Source organism: Tachyglossus aculeatus, chromosome 2, assembly GCF_015852505.1.
Source record: "Tachyglossus aculeatus isolate mTacAcu1 chromosome 2, mTacAcu1.pri, whole genome shotgun sequence".
Classification (NCBI taxonomy): domain Eukaryota; kingdom Metazoa; phylum Chordata; class Mammalia; order Monotremata; family Tachyglossidae; genus Tachyglossus; species Tachyglossus aculeatus.
Window position 1 is genome coordinate 148343203 of NC_052067.1, and position 27042 is coordinate 148370244.

Here is a 27042-nt window from a genome sequence, read left to right on the forward strand (position 1 = left end):
GAGAGACCCAGAAATGTGTCCAGCTATATTCACAAAACTGTCAGTAATGCAGCCAGAGATAACAGAGAGAGAGAGAGGGAGAGAGAGGGAGAGGCAGAGAGAAAGAGAAAGAGGGAGAGAAAGAGAGGGTGTGTGGGGGGGAGAGAGAGAAAGAAGCCCAAGGATTATCACAAACCTAAACTAATAAATCAAACAAAGAAATCCAAGCTTTAGTCTCAGTTCTGCCTCTGGGCTGATGTGTGACCCCCGAGCAAGTCACAACAATTCTGTGCCTGTGTTTCGCATCTGTGAAACAGGGTAAAAATAACTGCTCCCTCAACATTTAGATTATGAGTCCCTGGAGAGGTACTATGGGCAATTTGATAATCCTATATCTACCCCAGTGCTTAATTCGTTGCTTGGCACCAACAAGTAAGCGCTTAATGAATATCATTAGCAGAGTCATCCATTCTTCCTCCTAGGGATGGTGCTCAGGGACTGAGGGTCTGGAGAAGGCTGACTTGGGGAGAGATTGGGGCATGAATCCTGACTGCCATAAGGCCTGGATAAGGTCCAGTGAAACCTCCTATAGTTCTAGGGGAGGGTCAGGGCCCTCATAGGTGCATCACAGCCCAGAGAGCGAGGAAAGAGATAACAATAATAATATTAATAGTAGTGGTATTTGTTAAGTGTTTGCTGTATGCCAAGCACTGTTCTAAGCACTGGGGTAGATACAAGGTAATCAGGTTGGAAACAGTCCCTGTCCCAGATGGGACTCGCACTCTTAATTGCCATTTTACAGATGAGGGAACTAAGGCACAGAGAAGTTAAGTGATTTGCCCAAGGTCACAGAGCAGACATATGACACAGCCAGGATTAGAACCCATATTCATTCATTCATTCATTCAATCGTATTTATTGAGCGCTTACTATGTGCAGAGCACTGTACTAAGCGCTTGGGAAGTACAAGTTGGCAACATATAGAGATGGTCCCTACCCAACAGTGGGCTCACAGTCTAGAAGGGGGAGACAGAGAACAAAGCAAAACATATTAATAAAATAAAATAAATGGAATAAACATGTACAAATAAAATAGACTAATAAATATGTACAAACATATATCATATATACAGGTGCTGTGGGGAGGGGAAGGAGGTAAGGCGGGGGGGATGGGGAGGGGGAGGAGGGAGAGAGAAAAGAGGGGGCTCAGTGTGGGAAGGCCTCCTGGAGGAGGTGAGCTCTCAGTAGGGCCTTGAAGGGAGGAAGAGAGCTAGCTTGGCGCATGTGCAGAGGGAGGGCATCATCATCATCATCAATCATATTTATTGAGTGCTTACTGTGTGCAGAGCACTGTACTAAGCACTTGGGAAGTACAAGTTGGCAACATATAGAGACAGTCCCTACCCAACAGTGGGCTCACAGTCTAAAAGGGGGAGACAGAGAACAAAACCAAACATACTAACAAAATAAAATAAATAGAATAGATATGTACAAGTAAAATAAATAAATAAATAAATAGAGTAATAAATATTACAAACATATATACATATATACAGGTGCTGTGGGGAAGGGAAGGAGATAAGATGGGGGTATGGAGAGGGGGACGAGGGGGAGAGGAAGGAAGGGGCTCAGTCTGGGAAGGCCTCCTGGAGGAGGTGAGCTCTCAGTAGGGCCTTGAAGGGAGGAAGAGAGCTAGCTTGGCGGATGGGCAGAGGGAGGGCATTCCAGGCCCGGGGGATGAAGTGGGCCGGGGGTCGATGGCGGGACAGGCGAGAACGAGGTACAGTGAGGAGAATAGCGGCAGAGGAGCGGAGGGTGCGGGCTGGGCTGGAGAAGGAGAGAAGGGAGTCCTAGGGGCTCCTAGGTCCATGCTCTTTCCACTAGGCCACACTGCTTCTCAGGTTCTTGCATGATGGAGGAGAGAGCAGGGATCTATGATCCTATTTTGGCAACTCAGTTTTGGCACCTATGCCAGCCAATACCAAAGCATGGAGAAGGTTACCTATGGTTGTGCACCCTTCAATACCAATCTTTCATCCTGGCCTCTGTTGTAGTTGTTAATTACCCACTGACGGCACTGAACCAAGTTTTTGGGAAAGTTCAACAGACACACAGAAATATTCTGTAGGCCGAGGAGCTTAGACGTCAAGTGGGGAAAAAGACATAAAGTTATTTACAAACAGTTGAATCAGAATAAATGATTGAATGCACAACTAGGACAAGAAATTTGGTCATTTGGAATTCGGCAGAAAGAGGAAGACTAATAACAATGAAGACTTTTCTTTTCCTTTTATCAAGCCTAAGTCTCTCGCTTAAATTAGTTTCCATCTGACTCAACATAATTGAAGAAAAGCTGGCCATCATCCTTCACAGTATTTAAGCCCATTATGAAATATTTCTCTTTTTCTAGGTACAGTGAAAGCATAACTCCTTCAACTTTTTTTCCATGGATGCTAATTTCCAACCTTTCAATAATCTTTTTTTCCCTTTCTTGAGTCATTAATTTCCTCTTTCATCCATTCAAAGTTTTTATTACTTGTTGCATAACACTTCTTAATTCTTTGGCTTTTTCTCTTACTTTCATTATCCTAGCAATGTCATAGACAGATGAATCATGAATATTATGGTGGGCACTTGTCATCTTAATAAATAATAATAATAATAATAATGGCATTTATTAAGTGCTTACTATGTGCAAAGCATTGTTCTAAGCGCTGGGGAGGATATAAGGTGATCAGGTTGTCCCACGGGGGGGCTCACAGTCTTAACCCCCATTTTACAGATGAGGGAACTGAGGCACAGAGAAGTTAAGTGACTTGCCCAATGTCACACAGCTGACAATTGACTGAGCTGGGATTTGAACCCGTGACCTCTGACTCCAAAGCCCGGGCTCTTTTCACTAATTGGCATTTCTTTTTGGGCCTTGTGTGCTTCAGACAGTTGAACCTAATTCGCTGACACAATAAGAATTTTCCATTCACATTTTCCCCGATCTTATTTCGCCAGCTATGACAGTGGTTGTGTTACATGGGAGTTTATGGGTAGGTTCCAGGCTAGAGGTGAAAGCAGGCAACAGCTGTTCATAAATGTCAGATTCTAAAAGTCACACTTGAATCCCATCACCCACATCTGAAGACAGAAGCACCACAAAAAATGATCTACGCAAAAATCTTTTGTCTGCATCAGGAGGATTAGCTAGCATAATCAGCTGTTCCTCACACTAATTTATATTAATCTAGCAGTTTATATTTCAGAAATCGGTGCCCTCCCAGTTTTCCACATATGGATTGACTGTAAAGAGGATTATCTGTGCTGCCTTAGATCGTTCTTCATTCCTCTCAGTTGGGCACCAGGCAATTTTCTCTTCCCCTCCGCAGTCCGGATACTCCTAATTATGGTCTAAGCATGTCGAAGCTCTAATGCAGATTTCAAAATCCAATTTCAAAGCCCAGGCTTCCGCCTCTATTTCTCTCTGCTGTCTTTTCTCCTGCCAGCTTCTTGAGGAGAGCCTGGTCCTAGCCAGCCAAAGTGGCTCCTTCTTCAGACATGCTGCTTCCAAGGTCTTTCCTAGGGTAGCAAGTTGCCTTTCGCGAAGAACGGGGGTTTAACTGTTGTTCTTAATCACCTGCATCATCTTTGCAGATAACTGAGCATGTTCTGGATTTCTCTGAGCAATAAAACAGGACATTAAACATACTGACAGAACCTTCAAAACATCCATCTGTGCTATAAAAAATTGTAATAACCATTGGAGGGAAAATAGACGAAGTGATAAGGGAATGAGAAAATTAGTTGAGTTCTTCTAATTCCCAATGGCCTGACCACTTTTTTGCCTTCTTCAGTTTCTCCAGGCAGTTTGCTTGAGATACTACCTATTTTGTCCACTTAGTTTGGACTCCAAAATTCTGCTCAGGTAAACTTGGAAGCATAAAGGTAAAACTGTGGGACTTTGAAAAATCGGTGCTCAATGGTATTTCTTGAGCATCTGCTGTGCCCAGAGCACTGCACTAAACACTTGAATGAGTACAAAAGAATTGGTGAAATTCATTCATTCAACTGTATTTATTGAGTGCTTACTGGGTGCAGAGCACTGTACTAAGTGCTTGGGAGATTACAATATAACAGTAAACAGACACATTCCCTCTCCATAACACCCTCAAGGATCTTACAACCCCTGAGACAGACACTAAAATAAATTACAGATAGGAGAAGCAATGGAGAATAAGGATAGATACAGTGCTCTGCACATAGTAAGCGCTCAATAAATACGATTGATGATGATGATACACAAGTGCTGTGGGTGGAATTGGAGTTGGTATCAAAGTGCTTAGAGGGTAAGACCCAGGAATAATAATAATGATGGCATTTATTAAGTGCTTACTATGTGCAAAGCACTATTCTAAGCACTGGGGAGGCTGCAAGGTGATCAGGTTGTCCCACGGGGGCTCACAGTCAATTCCCATTTTACAGATGAGGGAACTGAGGCACAGAGAAGTTAAGTGACTTGCCCAAAGTCACACAACTGACAATTGGTGGAGCCAGGATTTGAACCCATGACCACTGACTCCAAAGCCCGGGCTCTTTCCACTGAGCCACACTGCTTCTCTCAGAAGAGATGCTGCAGAGGGAGGGATGATAGTAATAATAATGAAATGAAAAATCATGGTACTTGCCAAGTGCTTACTATCTGCCAAGTGCTGGTGTAAATACAAGTTAATCAGGGCCCACACGAGGCTCGCAATCTAAGTAGGAGGGAGAACAGTGCTCTGCACACAGCAAGCGCTCAATAAATACGATTGAATGAATGAATGAATGAACAGGTATTGAATCCCCATTTTCCAGATGATGTAACTGAGGCACAGAGAAGTGAAGTACGTGCCCAAGTTCACACAGCAGACAAGTGTTGCTGCTGAATCCCAGGCTTTTGTTCCATCCACTAGGCCATCTCATTCAATAGGATTAGTGATAATCCAATTTCTAAATATTCATGATTTCAAAATTTGATGGAGCTGCCCCACATTCTTTGGAACATTTGAAGTGACTCAAATCCAAAGAAGTTAGGGAATGAGGGTCACTCATTCCCTAGATGAACACTCATGAATACCACCTTAAGGCATAAGGTCCAGGCATTCATTAGAGAAGGCTCAGTGGAATGAGCCCAGGCTTTGGAGTCAGAGGTCATGGTTTCAAACCCCAGCTCTGCCAATTGTCAGCTGTGTGACTTTGGGCAAGTCACTTCACTTCTCTGTGCCTCAGGTACCTCATCTGTAAAATGAGAATTAAGACTATGAGCCCCCCGAGGGACAACCTGATCACCTTGTAACCTCCCGAGTGCTTAGAACAATGCTTTGCACATAGTAAGTGCTTAATAAATACATTACCATTATTATTATTATTATTAATCAGCTGTCCTTGTCATCCGCTAAGGAAGGGCTGACCGTCCCCTCCTCCAGAACGGTTTCTGGATTTATGAAGGCTTGCACATAAATGCGTAGAATACTTACTTATGATAGAACATGCGAGCCATGCCCATCCTCTGCTTTTCTCCTCCTGACAGGACGTCCTTCCAATCCATAATGGCATCCCATCCTTCCAAGAGGCAGACGCAATGAGAACATCCAAACATTACAAATTAGTGTTGGTTAACATTCTTATGCCACATTCCTGTAGTCTTTAATCAGATCTATTCTATAGGTACAGTAAATTCAAAGGTAATCCTGTATGTTATATCACATCTTTTCAACATTCCTGGTTGAAGTGGGACTGTACAGTCAATCCCAATTTAGGGAAATGTTGAACAACAATATTATTCATTCATTCAACCGTATTTATTGAGCGCTCATTCATTCAATCATATTTATTGAGCACTTACTGTGTGCAGAGCACTGTACTAAGCGCTTGGGAATAATTATACTAATAATGATGATGGCATTTATTAAGCACTTACTACGTGCAAAGCACTGTTCTAAGTGCTGGGGAGGTTACAAGGTGATCAGGTTGTCCCACGGGGGCTCACAGTCTTAATCCACATTTTACAGATGAGGTAACTGAGGGCCAGAGAAGTTAAGTGACTTGCCCAAAGTCACAGAGCTAAGAAGTGGCAGAGCTGGGATTTGAACCCACAACCTCTGACTCCAAAGCCGGGCTCTTTTCACTGAGCCACGCTGCTTAAGTGGGCAACATATAGAGATGTCCCTACCCAACAACGGGCTCACAGTCTAGAAGAGGGAGACAGACAACAAAACAAAACATGTAGACATACAAAGTTGGTCATGATATTAATAATTATGGTATTTGTTAAACACATTTACTATGTGCCAGGCACTGAATTAAGAGCTGAGGCAGACACAAGAGACATCTGGTTTGATATAACCCTTATCCTTCATGAGGTCTACTATCTAAGGGGGAGGGAGAACAGACATTTAATCTCCATCTTACAGATGAAGAAACTGGAGCATGAAAAAGTTAAGTGACATGCCCAAGATCACAAGGTTGGCAAATGGCAGAGGCAGAATTGGAACCCAGGTCCTCTGAATTCCATGCCCATGCTCTGTCCACCAGGCATTCTACCTTAATAACTCTTTGTGGCCAGAGCACTCTACTAAGCACTTAATCAATCATATTTAGTGAGTGTTACAGTGTGTCGAGCACTGTAAAAAGTGCTCGGGATAGTACAATATTACACACTTAGTAGACACAATCCCTACCCACAAGGAGCTTATACTCTAAAAAAGGGATTCAGATATTAAAATAAATTATGGATATCATCAAAAGTGCTATGGGGCCGAGGGTGGGATGAATAAAAGGTAGAAATCTAACTGCAATGATGACGCAGAAGGGAGAAGGAGTAGGGGAAGTGAGTAAGCACTCAATAAATGCCATTGTTTGATTGACTGTACTAAGTAGTTGGGAGAATACAATACAATAGAGCTTGAAGACATGAAGCTACCCTCAAGGAGCTGACAATCTAGTGGGACTGGCAGGTATTAAGAAGCAGCGTGGCTCAGTGGAAAGAGCCCGGGCTTTGAAGTCCGAGGTCATGGGTTCAAATCCCGCTGCCAATTGTCAGCTGTGTGACTTTGGGCAAGTCACTTAACTTCTCTGGGCCTCAGTTACCTCATCTGTAAAATGGGGATTAAGACTGTGAGCACCCCGTGGGACAACCTGATCACCTTGTAACCTCCCCAGTGCTTAGAACAGTGCTTTGCACATAGTAAGCGCTTAATAAATGCCATTATTATTATTATTAATAAAGTAAATTACATATAGAGGAAGGAATAGAGTAGAAAAATATGTATTTAAGTATTGTCGGAGTAGGGGTGGGGTGTGTGTCAAAGTGTTTAAGGGTTACAAACCCAAGTTCAAAGTCAAAGGCAGAAAGGAGGTAGAATAGGGTGGGGAAATGAAAAGTGAGTCAGGGAAGGTTTCTTGAAGGAGATATTATTTTAGTAGGTTTTTGAGAGCGGGGAAGAGTAGTGGTGTGTCAGATTTGAAGGAGGGGAGGGAGTTCCAGGTAGGAGAAAGGACATGAATAAGAGTTCAACGGTGAGAGAGACAAGATGAAGGTACAGTGAGTAGGTTGGCATTTGAGGACCGATGTTTGAGGGCTGGGTTGTAGTAGAAACAGAAACGTTTCTCACCATACTGCCAAATATGTTCCTCAACAGCATGGGAAAAGGCAAAGGCTAGTATATTTCTACAGGGTTTTACTCCTAGTTGCTTCCTAGTAACATAAGTGATGCCGTTTTTCTTCTCTGCAGTGCAAGTGGGAAAATTCTGCATATTTTTGCATAATGTCAATATTAAATGCAGTCACTTAGCAGTAGGTGAGTGACTCTGCAGTTGGGTCATTATCTACACAGAGGATCCTGTTTTTCCCCAGCCTGAAAGAGAAAAACTCAAAGTTCTGAAATTTTGCCCCTGTAGATTATAAGCTCCTTGTGGGCTGGATTCCTATTGTATTGTACACAACCAACTGCTCCTTGCAGTGGTCCGCACACAGAGACCACTCAATAAATATCCTCGATTAATCGGAAGTCCAGCCCACCTCATCTTGTCAGAGCTCAGAGACCTCTTTCCACAGAGGGGCTTGAGACGATCAGCAGTTCAGTTCTGTGGTAATAATATTTATTAAGCACTTAATGTGTGCAGAGCACCATACTAAGTGTTGGGAAAAAGTATATAGGTTGGAATTAGATAATGACTCTGTCCCTCTAGGGACTCCCAATTACTAAGACAGAAGAGAAGCAGTGTGGCTCCATGGAAAGAGCACGGGCTTGGGAGTCAGAGGTCATGGGTTCTAATCCCGGCTCTGCCATTTGTCAGCTGTGTGACTTTGGGCAAGTCACTTAACTCCTCTGAGCCTCATTACCTCATCTGTAAAATGGGGATTAAGACTGTGAGCCCCATGAGGGACATCCTGATCACTTTGTATCCCTTCCAGTGCTTAGAACAGTGCTTCACTCATAGTAAGTGCTTAACAAGTGTCATCATTATTATTATTAAAAGGAGTCCCCTCCCTCTGCCTTACCCCCTTCCCCTCCCCACAGCACTTGTATATATTTGTACATATTTATTACTCTTTTTATTTTATTAATGATGTGTATGTAGCTATAATTCTATTTATTCTGATGGTATTGACACTGCCTACTAGTTTTGTCTTCCCCTTCTAGACTGTGAGCCCATTGTTGGGTAGGGATCATCTCTGTATGTTGCCGATTTGTACTTCCCAAGCACTTAGTACTGTGTGCTTTGCACACAGTAAGTGCTCAATAAATATGACTGACTGACTAAATGAATGAATGAATGAATGAGAGGAGGAGAAGGAGAGGAGGGATGGAGAAAGAGAGAGAGAGAGAAAGAGAGATCAGGTGTCAGAGAAGACAAATTATGGGAAAGTGATAAGTGAGGAGACAGAGGAGACTTTTTTGCACAGGGAACATGTCTGCTAATTCTACTCTGTTGTATTATATTCTCCCACATGTTCTGCACATACAAAGTGCTCAATAAATACCATTAATAATAATAATAATTGTGGTATTTGTTAAGCACTTATTAGGTGCCAAGCACTGTACAAAGTGTTGGGGTAGATACAAGTTAATTGGGTTGGACACAGTCCCTGTCATTCATTCATTCATTCGTATTTATTGAGCGCTTACTGTGTGCAGAGTACTGGATTAAGTGCTTGGAAAGTACAATTCAGCAACAAAGAGAGACAATCCCTGCCCACACTGGGCTCCTATATAGGGCTCATATTCTCAATCCTCATTTTACAGATGAGGTAACTGATGTTACCCTGCAAGGCCCTACTGAGAGCTCACCTCCTCCAGGAGGCCTTCCCAGACTGAGCCCCCTCCTTCCTCCCCCCCCCTCCATCCCCACCGTCTTACCTCCTTCCCTTCCCGACAGCACCTGTATATATGTATATATGTTTGTACGTATTTATTACTCTATTTATTTATTTTACTTGTACATATCTATTCTATTTATTTTATTTTGTTAATATGTTTGGTTTTGTTCTCTGTCTCCCCCTTCTAGACTGTGAGCCCACTGTTAGGTAGGGACTGTCTCTATATGTTGCCAACTTGTACTTCCCAAGTGCTTAGTGCAGTGCTCTGCACACAGTAAGTGCTCAATAAATACGATTGATTGATTGACTGATTGATGTTCAGAGAAGTTAGTGACTTGCCCAAAGTCACACAGCAGAAAAGTGGTGAGGCCAGAAATGATGATGATGATGATGATGATGGAGAGGGAATACACATGCACCCTCACACAAACACACAAATTAAACACTTTCCCTCCCCCGACACTGGGCCTCTCCCTGATTCCTGGGAACCCCGCCAGCTGCTACACTGTAGACTGTAAGCTCTTTATGGGCAGGGAATGATTCTGTTGTATTATCCTCTCCCAACCACTTAGTATGGTCCTCTGCACATGGCAAGCACTCAAATACGATTGTTCAATTGATTGAATACTACTGTCCAAACCCAATGCGGGTCTCCCCACGCTGCTATCCTGATGGGGGGCTGTTCCTAGCCACCCTACTGCTGCTGCTGGTTGCCCAAGACCTCCCAGGGTGCTGCCCCCACCTCACTCAGCAGGAGTTTCAGTCAGTCTGTCAGGCACCTGTATTTGTCGAGCACTTACTGTGTGCAGAGTACAGAGTCCATCACCTCGCCCCCTCCTACCTCACCTCCCTTCTCTCCTTCTACAGCCCAGCCCGCACCCTCCGCTCCTCCACCGCTAATCTCCTCACCGTACCTCGCTCTCGCCTGTCCCGCCATCGACCCCCGGCCCACGTCCTCCCCCGGGCCTGGCATGCCCTCCCTCTGCCCATCCGCCAAGCTAGCTCTCTTCCTCCCTTCAAGGCCCTGCTGAGAGCTCACCTCCTCCAGGAGGCCTTCCCAGACTGAGCCCCTTCCTTCCTCTCCCCCTCGTCCCCCTCTCCATCCCCCCCATCTTACCTCTTTCTCTTTCCCACAGCACCTGTATATATGTATATATGTTTGTACATATTTTATTACTCTATTTATTTATTTATTTTATTTGTACATATCTATTCTATTTATTTTATTTTGTTAGTATGTTTGGTTTTGTTCTCTGTCTCCCCCTTTTAGACTGTGAGCCCACTGCTGGGTAGGGACTGTCTCTATATGTTGCCAATTTGTACTTCCCAAGCGCGTGGTACAGTGCTCTGCACATAGTAAGTGCTCAATAAATACGATTGATGATGATGATGCAGAGCACTGTATTAAGCACTTGGGAAAGTCAATCTAACAATATACAAGGCATATTCCCTAGCCACAACAAGCCGAACTGATTGAAGCACATGAAAGTTAAGCATTTGCTCAAGGTCACACTGCAAACAAGTGGTGGAGCCGGAATTGCAGCGTGGCTCAGTAGAAAGAGCCCGGGCTTGGGAGTCAGAGGTCATGGGTTCAAATCCCGGCTCCGCCTCTTGTCAGCTGTGTGACTTTGGGCAAATCACTTAACTTCTCTGTGCCTCAGTTATCTCATCTGTAAAATGGGGATTAAGATTGTGAGCCCCATATGGGACAACCTGATCACCTTGTATCCTCCCCAGCGCTTAGAACAGTGCTTTGCACCATTCATTCATTCATTCAATTGTATTTATTGAGCGCTTACCGTGTGCAGAGCACTGTACTAAGCGCTTGGGAAGTACAAGTTGGCAACATATAGAGATGGTCCCTACCCAACAGTGGGCTCACCAGCCCCCCGACCCCCGACCCCCAAGTCTTAAGCACCGCCAAAGCCTCTCCACCCCTTCCAGCCCACACCCTCTCCCCACTTAACAAACACCAAAATCATCATTATTAATAATTAATAATTAATAATTATTAATAGTAATATGCAATAATTTATTATTATCATTAATTATTATAATAATGATTGTTATTGATTATTATTCAACTTGTACTTCCCAAGCACTTAGTACAGTGCTCTGCACACAGTAAGCACTCAATAAATACGATTGATTGATTATTAATTAGAACCCAGGTCCCTCTGACTCCCAGGACCATTCTCCCTCCACTAGTTCCAGAAATACATTTTTTTTACTTTTGTTGTTTTACTTGTTTTAGTTCTGTTTTACTGACCAAATGGTCAGTAAAAGGTTTGCTTCCAAAAGTGCTCAGTAAATACTACTGATTGATTTCAACTCTCCAGTCAAATTTCCTTATCCTTACTCCCATAAGTAGATATAAAGAGTTTGCTTGTTTAAATAACAATAGTAATAACAATAATCATACTTTGAATATATGTAAAGCCTTTCTTCCTAGGAACATAAAGTACTTTCGTACTTATTATCTCATGTCATCTTCACAAGATCCCTATGTACATATTGGGAGGGGTAGAGATTATTATCCCCATGGTGCAGATGGGGGAAAAGGATACAAATAGGTTAAGTGACTCACCTTGATCACAGATAACAAGTGATTGGCAAACCTGTCACAAGATATGAATGCTTCAAAAGTTTCTGGCTTCTTGCTTGAATAAGATTCGTTCAGTTTAAAGAAAAGAAGGGAAAACAGGCTGGACCCAAAACATTCCTTCTGAAATGTCTATCAGTCAATCAATCAATTATACTTAATGTGCGCTTAATATTTGCAGGGCATTATACTAAGTACTTAGGAGAGAAGCAGAGTGGAATAGTGGATAGAGCTCAGGCCCGGGAGTCAGAAGGTCATAATAATAATAATAATAATAATAATAATAATAATAATGGCATCAGTTAAGTGCTTACTATGGGCGAAGCACTGTTCTAAGGCCATGGGTTCTAATCCTGGCTCTCCCACTTATCTGCTGTGTGACCTTGGACAAGTTATTTAACTTCTCTGTACCTCATTCCCCTCATCTGTAAATGGGATGGAGACAGTGAGCCCCATGTGGGACAGGGACTGTGTCCAACCAATTATCTTGTATCTACCCCAGCGCTTAGAACAGTGCCTGGCACATAGTAAGCGCTTAACAAAATACCATAATGATTATCAAAATTATTATTATTATTATTATTACAATATGGCAGAGTTGGTAGACACATTCCCTTCCCACCGGAGCTTACAGTCTAGAGGGGGAGGCAGACACTAAAATAAACTGCAAATACGCAGATAATTGATGTGGGAGTGATGCTGAGGTGAATATCAAGTGCTTAAAGGGCACCAATCCAAGAGCAAGGGGACGCAGAAGGGAAGGGGAGAAGGGGAAATGAGGGATTTATCTGGGATAGCCTCTTGAGGGAGATGTAATTTTAAGACAGCTTTGAAGGTGGGGAGTATTGTCGTTTGATAGGAAGAGGGAGGGAGTTCCGGACCAATCAATCAATCGTATTTATTGAGTGCTTACTGTGTGCAGAGCACTGTACTAAGCGCTTGGGAAGTACAAGTTGGCAACAGATGGAGGACATGGGAAAGGGGTCAATCGTATTTATTTAGCACCTACCGTATAAGCGCTTGGGAGAGTACACTATAACAACAGACACATTCCTTGCCCACAACAAGGATCAGCAGCAAGATAGACAAGATTGAGGGACAGTGAGTAGGTTGGCATCAGAGCAGCAGAGTGTGTAGTCAGGGTAATCATTCCTAATACATTTCCTAGATAATAATTATGATACTTGTTAAGTGCTATGTGTGAGGCTTCCCAGACTGAGTCCCCTTTTTCCTCTCCTCCTCCCCATCCCCCCACCCTACCTCCTTCCCCTCCCCACAGCACCTGTATATATGTTCGTACAGATTTATTACTCTATTTTACTTGTATATATTTACTATTCTATTTATTTTGCTAATGATGTGCATTTAGCTTTAATTCTATTTGTTCTGATGACTTGACATCTGTCCACATGTTTTGTTTTGTTGTCTGTCTCCCCCTTTTAGACTGTGAGCCCGTTGTTGGGTAGTGACTGTCTCTATATGTTGCCAAGTTGTACTTCCCAAGCGCTTAGTACAGTGCTCTGTACACAGTAAGTGCTCAATAAATACGATTGAATGAATGAATGAATGAATGAAAGCACTGGGTGGCTACAAGCCAATTGGATTGGACACAGTCCCTGTCCCACATGGGGCTGACAGTTAATCCCCATTTTACAGATGAGGTAACAGAGGCCCAGAGAAAAAAAGTAATTTCCCCAAGTCACACAGCAGGCAAGTGGCAGAGCCAGCCAGAGCTGTGTGCAGAGCTCTGCATACAGTAAGCTCTAAATAAATATGATTGAATGAATGAATTAGAACCCATGAGCAGGGATTAGAAAATCCTAAATGTAAGGTGGGTGGGGGAGATTTTGAGATTTTCCTCAAAAATCTCCAGTGGTTGCCTGTCAACCTACGAATCAAGCAAAAACTCCTCACTCTCAGCTTCAAGGCTGTCCATCACCTCGCTCCCTCCTACCTCACCTCCCTTCTTTCCTTCTCCAGCCCAACCCGCACCCTCTGCTGCTAACCTCCTCACTGGGCCTTGCTCTCGCTTGTCTCACCGTCGACACCCGGCCCACGTCCTCCCCCTGGCCTGGAATGCCCTCCCTCCACACATCTACCAAACTAGCTCTCTTCCTCCCTTCAAAGCCCTACTGAGAGCTCACCTCCTCCAGGAGGCCTTCCCAGGTGCCTTTTTCCTCTCCTCCTCCCCCTCCTCCCACTCTGCCCTACCTCCTTCCCCCTCCACAGCACTTGTATATATTTGTACAGATATATTATTCTACTTATTTTACTTGTACATATTTACTATTCTATTTATTTTGATAATGATGTGCATATAGCTATAATTCTATTTATTCTGATCATTTTGACACCTGTCTACATGTTTTGTTTTGTTGTCTGTCTCCCCCTTCTAGACCGTGAGCCCGTTGTTGGGTAGGGACCGTCTCTATATGTTGCCGACTTTTACTTCCCAAGCACTTAGTACAGTGCTCCGCACACAGTAAGTACTCAATAAATATGATTGAATGAATGAGAACTGATTGATTACTCTAAAGCTACAGAGTTTCTGCTGGATGTGGAAGTGGGTGGGGAACCACTGAAGGTTCGTGACGAGTGGAGAAACATGGGCTGAACATTTTTTGCAGAAAAATGATCTGGGCAGCAGAGTAAGGTATGGACTTTTAGACTGTGAGCCTTTTTAGACTGTGAGCCCACTGTTGGGTAGGGACTGTCTCTATATGTTGCCAACTTGTACTTCCCAAGCGCTTAGTACAGTGCTCTGCACACAATAAGCGCTCAATAAATACGATTGACGATGATGACTGAAGTGGGGAGAGACAGGAGGCAGGGAAGTCAGCAAGGAGGCTGTTGAATAATCAAGGCAGGATAGGATCAGCATGGTTACAGTTTGGCTGGAGACAGAAGCAGACAGTTGAGCAAAGCACTGAAAGGAAAGAAAATGTGAATTCTGAATTTCCATGTAGCATGTCAAATGCCTCTCACACCACCCAATAAGGGGGAAATGAGGAGAATGTTATGATATACACTAAAAATTAAAACCAAAACAATTAATCACAGCACTTGTTGAGGTCTCTGGTTTGATGGATCTGATCTTCTAGAGAAGAGGGAAGCTTACCCTTCATAATCACATTTTTAAATTGTTTAAATAAGTTATTTATAGTCATGTCTGTCTTCGTCTCTAGCCTGTAAACTCGCTGGGGACAGAAAATGTGTCTGCTAATTCTGTTGTATTGTACTCTCCCAAGCACTTAGTAAAGTGTTCTGCCCATATAAACACTCAATAAATACTAGTGATTGACTGACTGATTCGAACTTGAATGTCCCAACTTGATATATAGTGTCACTACGTTCCTCTTACAAATTGCTCCCCTACAGCCTTAAATCAGTCACTGAAGGACCCCAAAGTGATCAATTTATTACATATAGCTGGTCACATACCTTAATATTTATAAAGTATCTTTCTGGAAACTCACTGAGATTGGGTTTGAGTCACATGGCTTATAAGCAGGCAGAACTGGTTTTTAATGAAGCAGGTTAAAACCTCTACTTTTGGGTTTTATTATGTGATAAACACATCTAAGTGCCTTCTTGCTGCCCAAGGACAAACACTATTACTAGTTTCAAAATTATTTTTCTAAAAATCTACCCTATAAAAGATCCTTCATACTATTTAGAGCTCTGGTCCTTTCTGAAAGGCTACTTTGGTGTCAAATTTCTTTTACCATAAGCATCCAGCTGTACCGGTTTTACGGATGGAAAAGAGGCATAAACGTTCCAAAGTCAGATTCAATCTGTCTCCTTTAATTTGCAGAAAGCACTACCTACTTACCGTTGCTAATCCACCTGGTTTCACAATGAGATATCTGATCTCTGAATCAAACCCATATTTAGCAGTTTTTAGCAGGGTATTTCCTCTCTAGGCTATTACCCTACATAACCAAATACATTATTTAACTGAAGATGGGAATTTTTAAATGATAGATCGCTGCAAAAGATGCCATGGGTGTGACCGTTGTATCTATTCACTCCTAAATCAACAGGTGATTTCTAATCTTGACTCTTGTATGTAAATCTAATGTGATTCTGTGATTCTTATTATCATATTAAATGAGTTTTGTTCATTAGGTAAGTGCAGATCTCTGTACCTAGAACCGGTTAAGTCTGTATACCTAAAATATAGTTGGAGGGTGACAAAACGTCCTGAAATTCACATGCTTCGTCACGTCTTAAAAAGGATCAAAAGAGAAAGAACATGGCAATAAGAGACAGGAGATCCGGCTCTACCACTTGCCTGTTATGTGAAGTCACCTAACTTCTCTGTGCCTCAGTTTCTTAATCCGTAAAATGGATATAAAATACTTCCTCTCATTCCCTCTTAGATTCTGAGGCAAGGACTGTTTTTTATCCAATTATTTTATATCTTCTCTAGTGCTTTATTATGCACTTCTCTAGATGCCACATCTCTACCTGCCTCTGGTTTGTTGTACTTTGATGATGATAATGGTATTTGTTAAGTGCTTACTACTTGCCAAGTGCTGGAATAGGTACAAGATAATCAGGTTGGACACCCGTCCTGCCCCCCATAGAGCTTACAGTCTAGGAAGGATGGATAATAGGCACCGAATCCCCCATTTTACAAGGACTATGTTTCATCTGTTTATTTTATATCTACCCCAGTGTTTTATTATTATTATGGTTATTTTTAATAATGATGATAATAATAATAATAACGTTTGAATTTGTTAAGTGCTTACTAAGTGCCCGGAAATGTACGGAGACCTGGGGTGGATACAAGCAAATTGGGTTGGATGCAGTCCCTGTCCCACAAGGGGCTCAAAATCTCCAACCCTATTTTACAGATGAGGTTACTGAGGCCCAGAGAAGTAAAGTGACTTGCCCAAAATCACACAGCAGACAAGCGGTGGAATCGGGATTAGAACCCAGTTCCTTCTGATTCCCTGGCCTGTGCCACTGGGCCATGCTGCTTATTATGCGCCACATCCCTTCCTGCCTCTGGCTGATTGTACTTTGATGATGATACTGCTGTTTGTTAAGTGCTTACTATGTGCCAAGTACTGTACTGAGTACTGGGGTAGGTACAAGATAATCAGGTTGGATACAGTCCTGTCCCACACAGGGCTCACAGATGAGGAAATTGAGGCACAGAGAAATTATGTGACATGCCCAAAATCACACTGGAGGCCCGTGGCATAGCTAGGATTAGAACCCAGGTCCTCTGACTCCCAGGACTGTGATTTTCCCACTCGGCCATGCTGCTTCTGCTGGAAGGAAATTTTTGCTCTGGGATTCTATCCCCACCTACAAGTGGCTACATTTAACTGACAGCATCTCTCCTGCTAGAGGTCACCTTGTCAGACAAAGAATCCGGATAACATATAATAATATAGAAATAATGAAGTTTATGGATTAATATAATTCATAGTGGAAGAAACCAAATGAAGTGATATATGAAAAGCTGTTTGAAATAATTTTCACAAATTGTGTTATTTGTTAAGCACTTGCTAGGCACTCAGCACTGTACTTGCCCCTGGGGTGGATACAAGTAAATTGGGTTTGACACAGTCCCTGTCCCACATGGAGCTCTCAGTCTTAATCCCCATTTTACAGATGAGGTAACTGAGGCACAGAAAAGTTAAGTGACTCGCCCAAGATCACACGGCAGACAAATGCAGAGCCGGGATTAATATCCAGGTACGTCTGACTCTCAGACCTGTGTTCTATCCACTAGACCACCCTTCTTCTCTAAAAATCAATACTTGGAAGAAAAAAAAAGTAGAGAATTTACCTCCTTCCCTCTGGACTATGTGATAGAGATGGACATCATGGAGAATAATTTCAAGGTCCTGGTCTTTATATCCTTTCTCATGCATGTCTTCTACTGAATCGGGGTAAATAACTTGATCCCGCAGTGTTCCAATGGACATATACGGCCTGTAAAAACAATACACAAAAAAGAATGGTACTAACTCATTTCTCCTGTCTGTTTACTCACTGCATCAAGCTGGTGGACTAGAAACCATGCAGTGGACTCTAAATACGATGTTAGGAGAACTCTAATTATCCTCGGATGGGTGTTTTTCTCAACAGCCTACAAGATGATATACTGTTTACATAAGAATAGATTAGGACTGCAGCCACACTAAAAGCATGTCATAAAAACAATTTGATTCTGTAGGCTGCTAAATATAAGTTGCATTACTGCTTAAGTTTCATTTTCCCATTTGTACATTGCATCAAAAACTAGTTAGTATTAGTTACAGTCATTTGTAATTTTGTTTTCCAGAGCATGATGATTACAAGGGAAAATGAAACAATTTATCCAAGAATTCTACATCAACACCATGGAAATTTCACATACTGTACAGTTACTACAGTTAAGTCATGTAGATCTGTTAGATTGAGAGCCCCCGAGAAACAGGAAGTGTGTCTAATTCCCATTGTGAATTCTCTTCCAGCTCTACTGTGGTCTGCATCCAGTAAGTACTTAATACATACCATTACTACTATGTAAAAATAAAAAGGGAGACAGCCAGTTAAAAATGTTTGGAATACTTTCATTTCTCTAAGATTTAAAACCCCAAATCCTACACTGTTTCTTAGGAGTCTACCGACTACATATAACTAAGGCAAATTTTGAAACAAGTGGATAGACTTGTGGATAGAATTGTACTTTCCAAGTGCTTAGTACAGTGATCTACACACAGTAAGTGCTCAATAAATACGACTGAATGAATGAATGAGAGGGAGGACTTTTTCTTCCTTTTTTTTTTACAAATTGATTTTGTCAACCAACCTTTAACCAATTTCTCCAAAATTTATAGACCATTCCTGATGACCGTTAGAGTTCCACAGTGTATAAATTCAAATTAAGCATGAATAGCACTTGTTACTCTCGTTTTACAGAGCGCTTTAAAAAAAATCAACTCTGTGTGAGAAGGCATTTCTCAGGCAGGCTCCTCTGATTAATTTTTCAATCAATCAATCAATTAATTAATCAATCATATTTATTGAGCGCTTACTATGTGCAGAGCACTGTACTAAGTGCTTGGGAAGTACAAATTGGCAACATATATTTCAATTACCAAAGATCTATATGTGAAATCCAGGAATCCTCTCTCAGCATTTGAATCCCTCTATCCAAATGGGTACATTTGAGATCGAGGGCTGATCTATCGTCTTGAGAGATTTTACCTGAATAACATGCCATAGTGAAAAAATATGCCGCCCTGTCTCGGAACCATTCAGACATGTGCCAGAGCCCTTCGTTATATACCCACTTTGACCTTGAGCAAGTGAGAGCATTTATGGGTCTGTGGATTAGTTTGCTTTGGGAAATTCATCTGGGGAATTCACTACTTAAAATAAAATGCACAATACTGCCTACAATAGGTAGCAAGAAATAGTCGAGGATCCAAAAGCCACCTGCCTTTCCATGAGCAATTAACTGCAAGGTTCTCAGGGACTCACGGGCATAGATAGAAATGGAGCCTCAGAGAAGCACACCATCCTTAACAGCTTCCTCAGATGGGCCATACTTCAGTGTGAGCCCGTTGTTGGGTAAGGACCATCTCTATATGTTGCCGACTCGTACTTCAAGAGCTTATTACAGTGCTCTGCACACAGTAAGCGCTCAATAAATATGATTGAATGAATGAATGAATGAGTAAGTAAGCACATACACAGAGAAGCATGGTCATCTTTCAGTGTTCTAGAGACGGTCAAGTGACATACAGCATGAATCAGGACAAGCTCTCGACCATAAGCTTTTCCCCTGGCACTTTAACCAAGTAGCAGCCAGATTTAAAACTAATTAGTCAGACCTATTTGATGAGCTCATATCCTAAGAGCTCTGCCCTAAACTAATAATAGAAAGCCAAAAGGCAACATCTCAAAGTAATAGTGCGTAAGACTAAATGACATTTTAACTCAGTTTGGCAAAAGCTTCTGCCAGTGAAGCATCTCCCCCTCTAGACTGTAAAATTGTTGTGGGGAGGGAACATCTACCAAATCTGTTGCATTGTACTCTTCCAAGAGCTTACTGTAGTGTTCTGCACACAGCAAGCACTCAGTAAATATTATAGATTGACTAAAATGGTAAAAAGCCAATATATTTTTACTGTGGGATCTTGCTCTCCAATAAACAGGGTACCACATGGATCATTTGATATTTTCTAGTACAGGTTCTTTTTAAAAAACCTTCTGGGTCCTTTTTAAAAAACCTTCTAGACTGTAGACAAGAAATGGAAAAGCTAAGTACTTTGATGACGTCAGGGTTTATTACGTGATTAATAGGTACCAAGTACTATATTAAGCACTGGTGTACATAAAATAATCAGATTGGACACAGTCCCTGCTCCGCACAAGGCTCACGGGCTAAGACGGAGCACAGGTATTTTAGCCCCATTTTATAGATGAGAAAAAATGAGGTGTCCTGACTTGTAGGCCCATTCATTCATTCATTCATTCAATCGTATTTATTGAGCACTTACTGTGTGCAGAGCACTGTACTAAGCGCTTGGGAAGTACAAGTTGGCAACATACAGAGACGGTCCCTACCCAACAATGGGCTCAGTCTAGAAGGGGGAGACAGACGACAAAACAAAGCATGTAGACAGCTGTCAAAACCATCAGAACAAATAGAATTAAAGCTATATGCACATCATTAACAAAATAAATAGAATAGTAAATATGTACAAGTAAAATAAATAGAGTAATATATCTGTACAAATATATACAAGTGCTGTGGGGAGGGGAAGGAGGCAGGGTGGGGAGGATGGGGAGAAGGAGAGGAAAAAGGGGGCTCAGTCTGGGAAGGGCTCCTGGAGGAGGTGAGCTCTCAGTAGGGCTTTGAAAGGAGGAAGAGAGCTAGTTTGGCGGATGTGTGGAGGGAGGACATTCCAGGCCAGGAGAAGGATGTGGGCCAGGTGTTGATGGCGGGACAGTCAAGAATGAGGACCAGTGAGGAGGTTAGAGGCAGAGGAACGGAGGGTGTGGGCTGGGCTGTAGAAGGAAAGAAGGGAGGTGAGGTAGGAGGCGGGGAGGTGATGAAGCACCTTGAAGCCAAGAGTGAGGAGTTTTTGCTTGATTCGTGGGTTGACAAGCAGCCACTGGAGATTTTTGAGGAGGGGAGTAACATGCCCAGAGCGTTTCTGTACAAAGATGATCCAGGAAGCAGAGTGAAGTATAGACTGAAGTGGGGAGAGACAGGAGGATGGGAGATCAGAGAAGAGGCTGTTGCAGTAATCCAGTCGGGATAGGATGAGAGATTGAACCAGCAAGGTAGTGATTTGGATGGAGAGGAAAGGGCGACTCTTGGTGATGTTGTGGAGGTGAGACCGGCAGGTTTTGGCGAAGGATTGGATGTGTGGGGTGAACAAGAGAATGGAGTCAAGGATGACAGCAAGGTTGCAGGTTCGTGAGATGGGAAGGATGGCAGTGCCACCTACAGTGATGGGAAAGTCAGGGAAAGGACAGGGAGGGAAGATAAGGAGTTTAGTCCTTTCCAATGACTTTCTATTCCAATGACTTTCCTTTCTATTCACTTTCCAATGTCTTCTTCCCCACTGCTTTCAAAAATGTTCATGTATGCTCTATCCTAACAATCCTTCCCTTGAATTCTGGCTCCCTCCAGTTATCACCCCATCTCCCTTCTACCACTGTTCTACAAATCCCTTGAGTTGCCTATACCTGCTGTCTCCAATTCCTCTCCTTCAGTCTGGCTTCCTCCCCCTTCCTGCCTCTTCTAGGTTGCCAGTGATCTCCTTCTTGCCAAAACTAATGGCCTCTCCTCCATCCTAACCCTTCTTGACCTCTCAGCTACCTTTGACACCGTAGCCCACCCCTTCTCCTGGAAACATCTTTTAACCTTGGCTCCACTGACACTGTCTTTTCCTAGTTCTCCTTCTAGCTCTCTGGCTGCTCTCTGGCTCTTTCACAGGCTCCTCCTCTGCCTCCTATGCTCTAACCGATGGAATCTCTCAAGGCTCAGTTCTCAGTCCAGGCTCAGTTCTCAGTCCCCTTGTAGTCTTCATCTACATCCACTCCCACCCTTCATTTGCCTCCACAACTTCAACTACCATCTCTAGGTGGATGAGTCCCAAATCTAGCTCTCTAGCCCTGACTGTTCTCCTTTTTATCAAGCCTCCTATTTCCTCCTGCTTTCATGACAATTTTTTTTGGCTATCCGGCCAAAAGCTTAAACTTAACACATCCAAAACAGAATTCCTCACTTTCCCTCAGAACTCCTGTCTTCCTATGTCTTTCAAACCACTGTGGACAACACCACTACTCTCCCTGTCTCACATGCCCATAACCTTAGTTTAGCCTCAACAGCTTATCTCTCTCTTCAATGCACAAAATCAATCTGTCAACAAATCCTGTCAATTCTAACTTCACAACATTGCTAAAAGCTGCCCCCTCCTCACATCCAAACTGCTACTAAGCTGATCCAAATACATCAGCCTGCTCACTGACCTTCCTTCCTCCTGTCTCTTCCCACTCCACAGGAATTAATAATAATTGTGGTATTTGTCAAGTGCCTACTACGTGTCCAGCACTCTACTAAATTCTGGGGTAGATACAAGATAATCTGATCTTGCATGAGGCTCACAGTCCAAATAGGAGGGAGAACAGAGATTGAATCCCCATTTTGTAGATGAGGGACCTAAGGCACAGAGAAGTTAAGTGACTTGTCCAAGATTCCACAGCAGGCAGGTGGTGGAGCCAGAACTAATATTCAGATCCGTACTCTTTCCAGTAGGTGACACTGCTTCCCTATTCCAGTCCTTACTTCACTCTGCTGCCTGAATCATTTTTCTAAAAACAACATATCCATTCCATGTTCCCCATTCCTCAAAAACTTCCAGTGGTTGCCCATCCAAACAGAAACTCCTTGTCACCGGCTTTAAAGCACTAAATCAGCTCCCTCACTCCTATCTATCCTGGCTGATTTTCTTCCACAACCCAGCATGAGCACTTTGCTCATCCAATGTCAACCTCCTCACTGTACTCTACCTTGTCTATCTCACTACCAAGCCACCCTCCCCCATTTTTTATGGTATTTGTTAAGCGCTTACTATGGGCTAAGCATTATACTTAGGGCTGGGGTAGGGATCAAATAATCGCGTTTTTCAATATGAGAATTCTGTGCTGCTTGGAAGGGAGCGGTAGGGAACAAAAGGAGTTTTCATTCATTCAATCGTATTTATTGAGCACTTACTGTGTGCACAGCACTGTACTACGTGTTTGGAAAGTACAATTTGGCAACAGAGACAATCCCTTCCCAACAACAGGCTCACAGTCTAGAAGGGGGGAGACAGAAAACAAAACAAAAGAAGTAGACCATAAGAGGCTGAGAAGAGCAATAAAGGGAGAAGGGTGGAATGAGAAACAGTAAGCGCTTAATAAATATGATTGAATATACACTAATAAGGTTGAAAACACTCCATATCCCACCTGGCACTCACAGTCTGAGTTCTCATTTTTCAGATGAGGGACCTGAGGCACAGAGAAATTTAGTGATTTGCCCAAGGTCACACAGCAGACAAGTGGCAAAGCCAGGATTAGAACCCAGGTCCTTCTGACTCTTTCTCTTGACCTCGTGCCCATGTTCTTCCTCTGACGTGGAACTCATTCATTCATTCACTCAATTCATTCATTCAATTGCATTTATTGAGCACTTACTTTATGCAGAGCACTGTACTAAGTGCTTGGAAAGTACAATTCGGCAACAAGTAGAGACAATCCCTACCCAACAATGGGCTCACGGTCTCCTCCTTCACATATGATAGACCACCTCATTCCCCACCTTCAAACCTTTGTTAAAATCACATCTTTCATTCATTCAATTGTATTTATTAAGCACTTACTGTGTGTAGAGCACTGTGCTAAGCGGTTGGGAGAGTGAGCTCGTTGTGGGCAGGGATTGATACTCTTTATTGTACTGTACCTTCCCAGGGTCTTAGTACAGTGCTCTGCACACAGTAAGTGCTTAATACAATTGAATGAGTACAATACAACAATAAACAGACAGATTCCTTGCCTTCCTCCAAGAGGTTTTCTCCAACTGAGCCCTCTTTTCCTCTCTACTCTCTCTCCCTTCTGTGTTGCCTATTCGCTTGGGCTCTGTACCCTTTTAAAAAACTCGATCAAGAGATTGAATACCTCACTTAAATATGTTTTCATTATAGTATCCTTACATGTCTTACAACTCGCAGTAGTATTAGTGGTAACAGTAGTATTCATTGAGTCCTTTCTGAAAGAAACACACTGTATTAAGCAATGGGAAATGATATTACCTTCAAGGGGTTTTGCAATTTCAAAAATGTAGGTGGAGGGGGATGGAGAAAGACCCATAAGACACATGAGCAGCATGATGCAGTGGAAAAAGCTCATCATCATCATCATCATTATTATTATGGTATTTATTAAGCACTTACTATGTGCCAGGCACTGTACTAAGTGCTGGGGTGGATAGAAGTAAATCAGGTTGGGCACAGTCCCTGTCCCATGTGGGGCTCACATTCTCAACCCCATTTTGCAGATGAGGTAACTGAGGCACTGAGAAGCTATGTGACTTTCCCAAGGGCACACAGCAGACAAGTGCTGGAGCCAGAATTAGAACCCATGACCGCGTTCTATCCACTATGCCATGTTGCTCATGCCTGGGAGTAAGAGGACCTGAGTTCTAATCCCATTTTTTCAACTTTCTTTTTAATAGTTTTTGTTAAAGTGCTATGTGTCAGGCACTATACCAAGCATTGGGATAGATACTAGCTAATCAGGTTGGACACTTGTCTGCTGTGTGACCTTGGGCAAGTCACATCACTTTTCTGGGCCTCAGTTAACTCATCTGTAAAATGGGGATGAAGACTGTGAGCTCTATGTGGGACAAGGGTTGTGTCCATCCTGCTTTACCTATCTCTATCCCAGTGCTTAGAACAGTGCTTGGCACATAGTAATTGCTTAACAAATACCATAATTATTATCATAATCATTATTACATAAACACATACAGATACACACATATATCAACATTTAATATTTAACATCAAATACCATTAAAAAATAAAAAATGAGAAATGAAACAAAACATTATAATAATGAGAACATGTCCAAATAAACAAAATAAATCTAAAATATAAAGACTATATATATTTATATATATATATATATATATATAATGTCTTTATATATATATATATATATTTAATGTCTTGAGCCCACTGTTGGGTAGGGACTGTCTCTATATGTTGCCAACTTGTACTTCCCAAGCGCTTAGTACAGTGCTCTGCACAAAGTAAGCGCTCAATAAATACGATTGATTGATTAAGCCAACAGGATTATTCTCTGAGTGCTTTGTGCCCCAGTTCTTTTTTTTCTCAGAAGACTAGTCTTTATTACCTTACAGAATTGTGCATAGTCATGGATTCTTCTCAATAAATAGTATACAAATTTGCCCAATCATCCAAATAATTATTTACTATATCTTTGAAAATTAACACCATCTGACAAAGGAGCAACACAGTCACAAACAACTAACAACAAGAGACACTGACAGCCTGCTCTACTAATCTTTCCTCGGTTTCTGGTTTTCCCATGAAAAATAAATGAAAATGCTGTGTTACTAAATCCTTTTTTGAATTATTTCACTAGATATCTGATTTACTTATTATTACATCTTTGATAATCTTTAAAGTTTCTTCCTGGGTGAAAAATATTCCAGACAGAGGAAGGGACTGGAGGTGGAAGAATGTGGAAGAGGGAAAATGAAAAGAAGAGAAGAAAAAAGCATGACATTTCATTTGTTATTAGGTGCCAATTTCATTTTCAAGAAGAAGGGATGATGTGTTTTTATTCTTAGATCTTCTGTTTATACATTAATTCATTCAATTCTATTTACTGAGCACTTGCTGAGAGCCTTTGGCTTGGGAGTCAAAGGCTCTAATCCTGGCTCCGCCATTTGTCAGCTGTGTGACTTTGAGCAAGTCACTTCACTTCTCTGGGCCTCAGTTACCTCATCTGTAAAATGAGGATTAAGACTGTGAGCCCCATGTGGGAAAACCTGATTACCTTGTATCCCCCCCAGCGCTTAGAACAGTGCTGGGCACATAATAAGCACTTAAGAAATGCCATCATTATTGTTATTATTATTACTGTGTGCAGAGCACTGTACAAAGTGCTTGGAAAGTACAATTCAGCTTTAATTAGTTGGGCTAAGGGAGGTCACTCTATGTGGGGGAGGGAATAACTTCCTGAAAACAGGAAATATTACCTATTCCAAACCCTGTTAGTTGCCAACAGCCCGCAAAAGCATTAAAATGTGTTGTAATATTAACCAGCTTTCATTATTGAATACTTTGAAGAACCAATGCTTTTTACAAAGAGTGACACTGTTAAATCAATAAAACACAATGAAATAAAACCATCTATTATGTGCACACGATTCATCTGTATGTCCATGATTGTACTGTTTCTTGCTCAGCTTTATTTTTCAGACTATCTCTGGTTTCGCGAATCCTTTTGAAGATATAAATAATTGATTTGTGCTTAGAATAACCTTTACTAAGCTTTCCTTGCCCCACACACATAGTTCTTTTGAAGAACATCTAAATATTTCAGGTAGATCAATTACTACTTCTGAATGTGATTATCTTACACACTCTTATACAGCACTTAGTGAAATGCTAAGGCACAGCATATCTGGAGAGGAATGAAAACTGCTTCCCAAAAAGAAATATAAAAATCAGTAATTTGTTCTGTTTTTTCTGGAGAAAATTTACAAGCCAATGGAAAAGAAGTGTGGAATAGGTAAAGCCATACCGCTTGGAACTATTATCACTCCTTATCAGGATCATTATTAATTTACTGCCTGTCTTTCCAGAATACTCTCCCTTTCACATTTCAGCCTTAGGATCAAAGTTGAAATGACAAAAACTCATTGGGTTGCTTAACTCATCTCCAGGGGCTAGTCCATGCTCTTTGCACTCAATGTGTTTAGCCAATCCACTTTAAATATTTTGGCAATTTAACACTGCCCTGAGGAGGTTTAATTGCAAAATTCACGGGTCTGATATCTTGGTAAGTTATC

At 42.1% G+C, this 27042-nt stretch overlaps 1 protein-coding gene across 1 annotated transcript in view; it reads right to left on the minus strand.

The window, feature by feature from the left end:
- The window catches only part of ABCD2 (ATP binding cassette subfamily D member 2), a 117244-nt gene that overhangs the window by 17385 nt on the left and 72817 nt on the right, over positions 1-27042 (minus strand). The window contains exons 7-8 of the mRNA XM_038770456.1: positions 17740-17885; positions 5484-5568 (exon numbers count right to left, since the gene is read on the minus strand). Coding sequence (XP_038626384.1) covers positions 5484-5568; positions 17740-17885 — 231 coding nt within the window. The remainder of the gene's footprint in view (positions 1-5483; positions 5569-17739; positions 17886-27042) is intronic.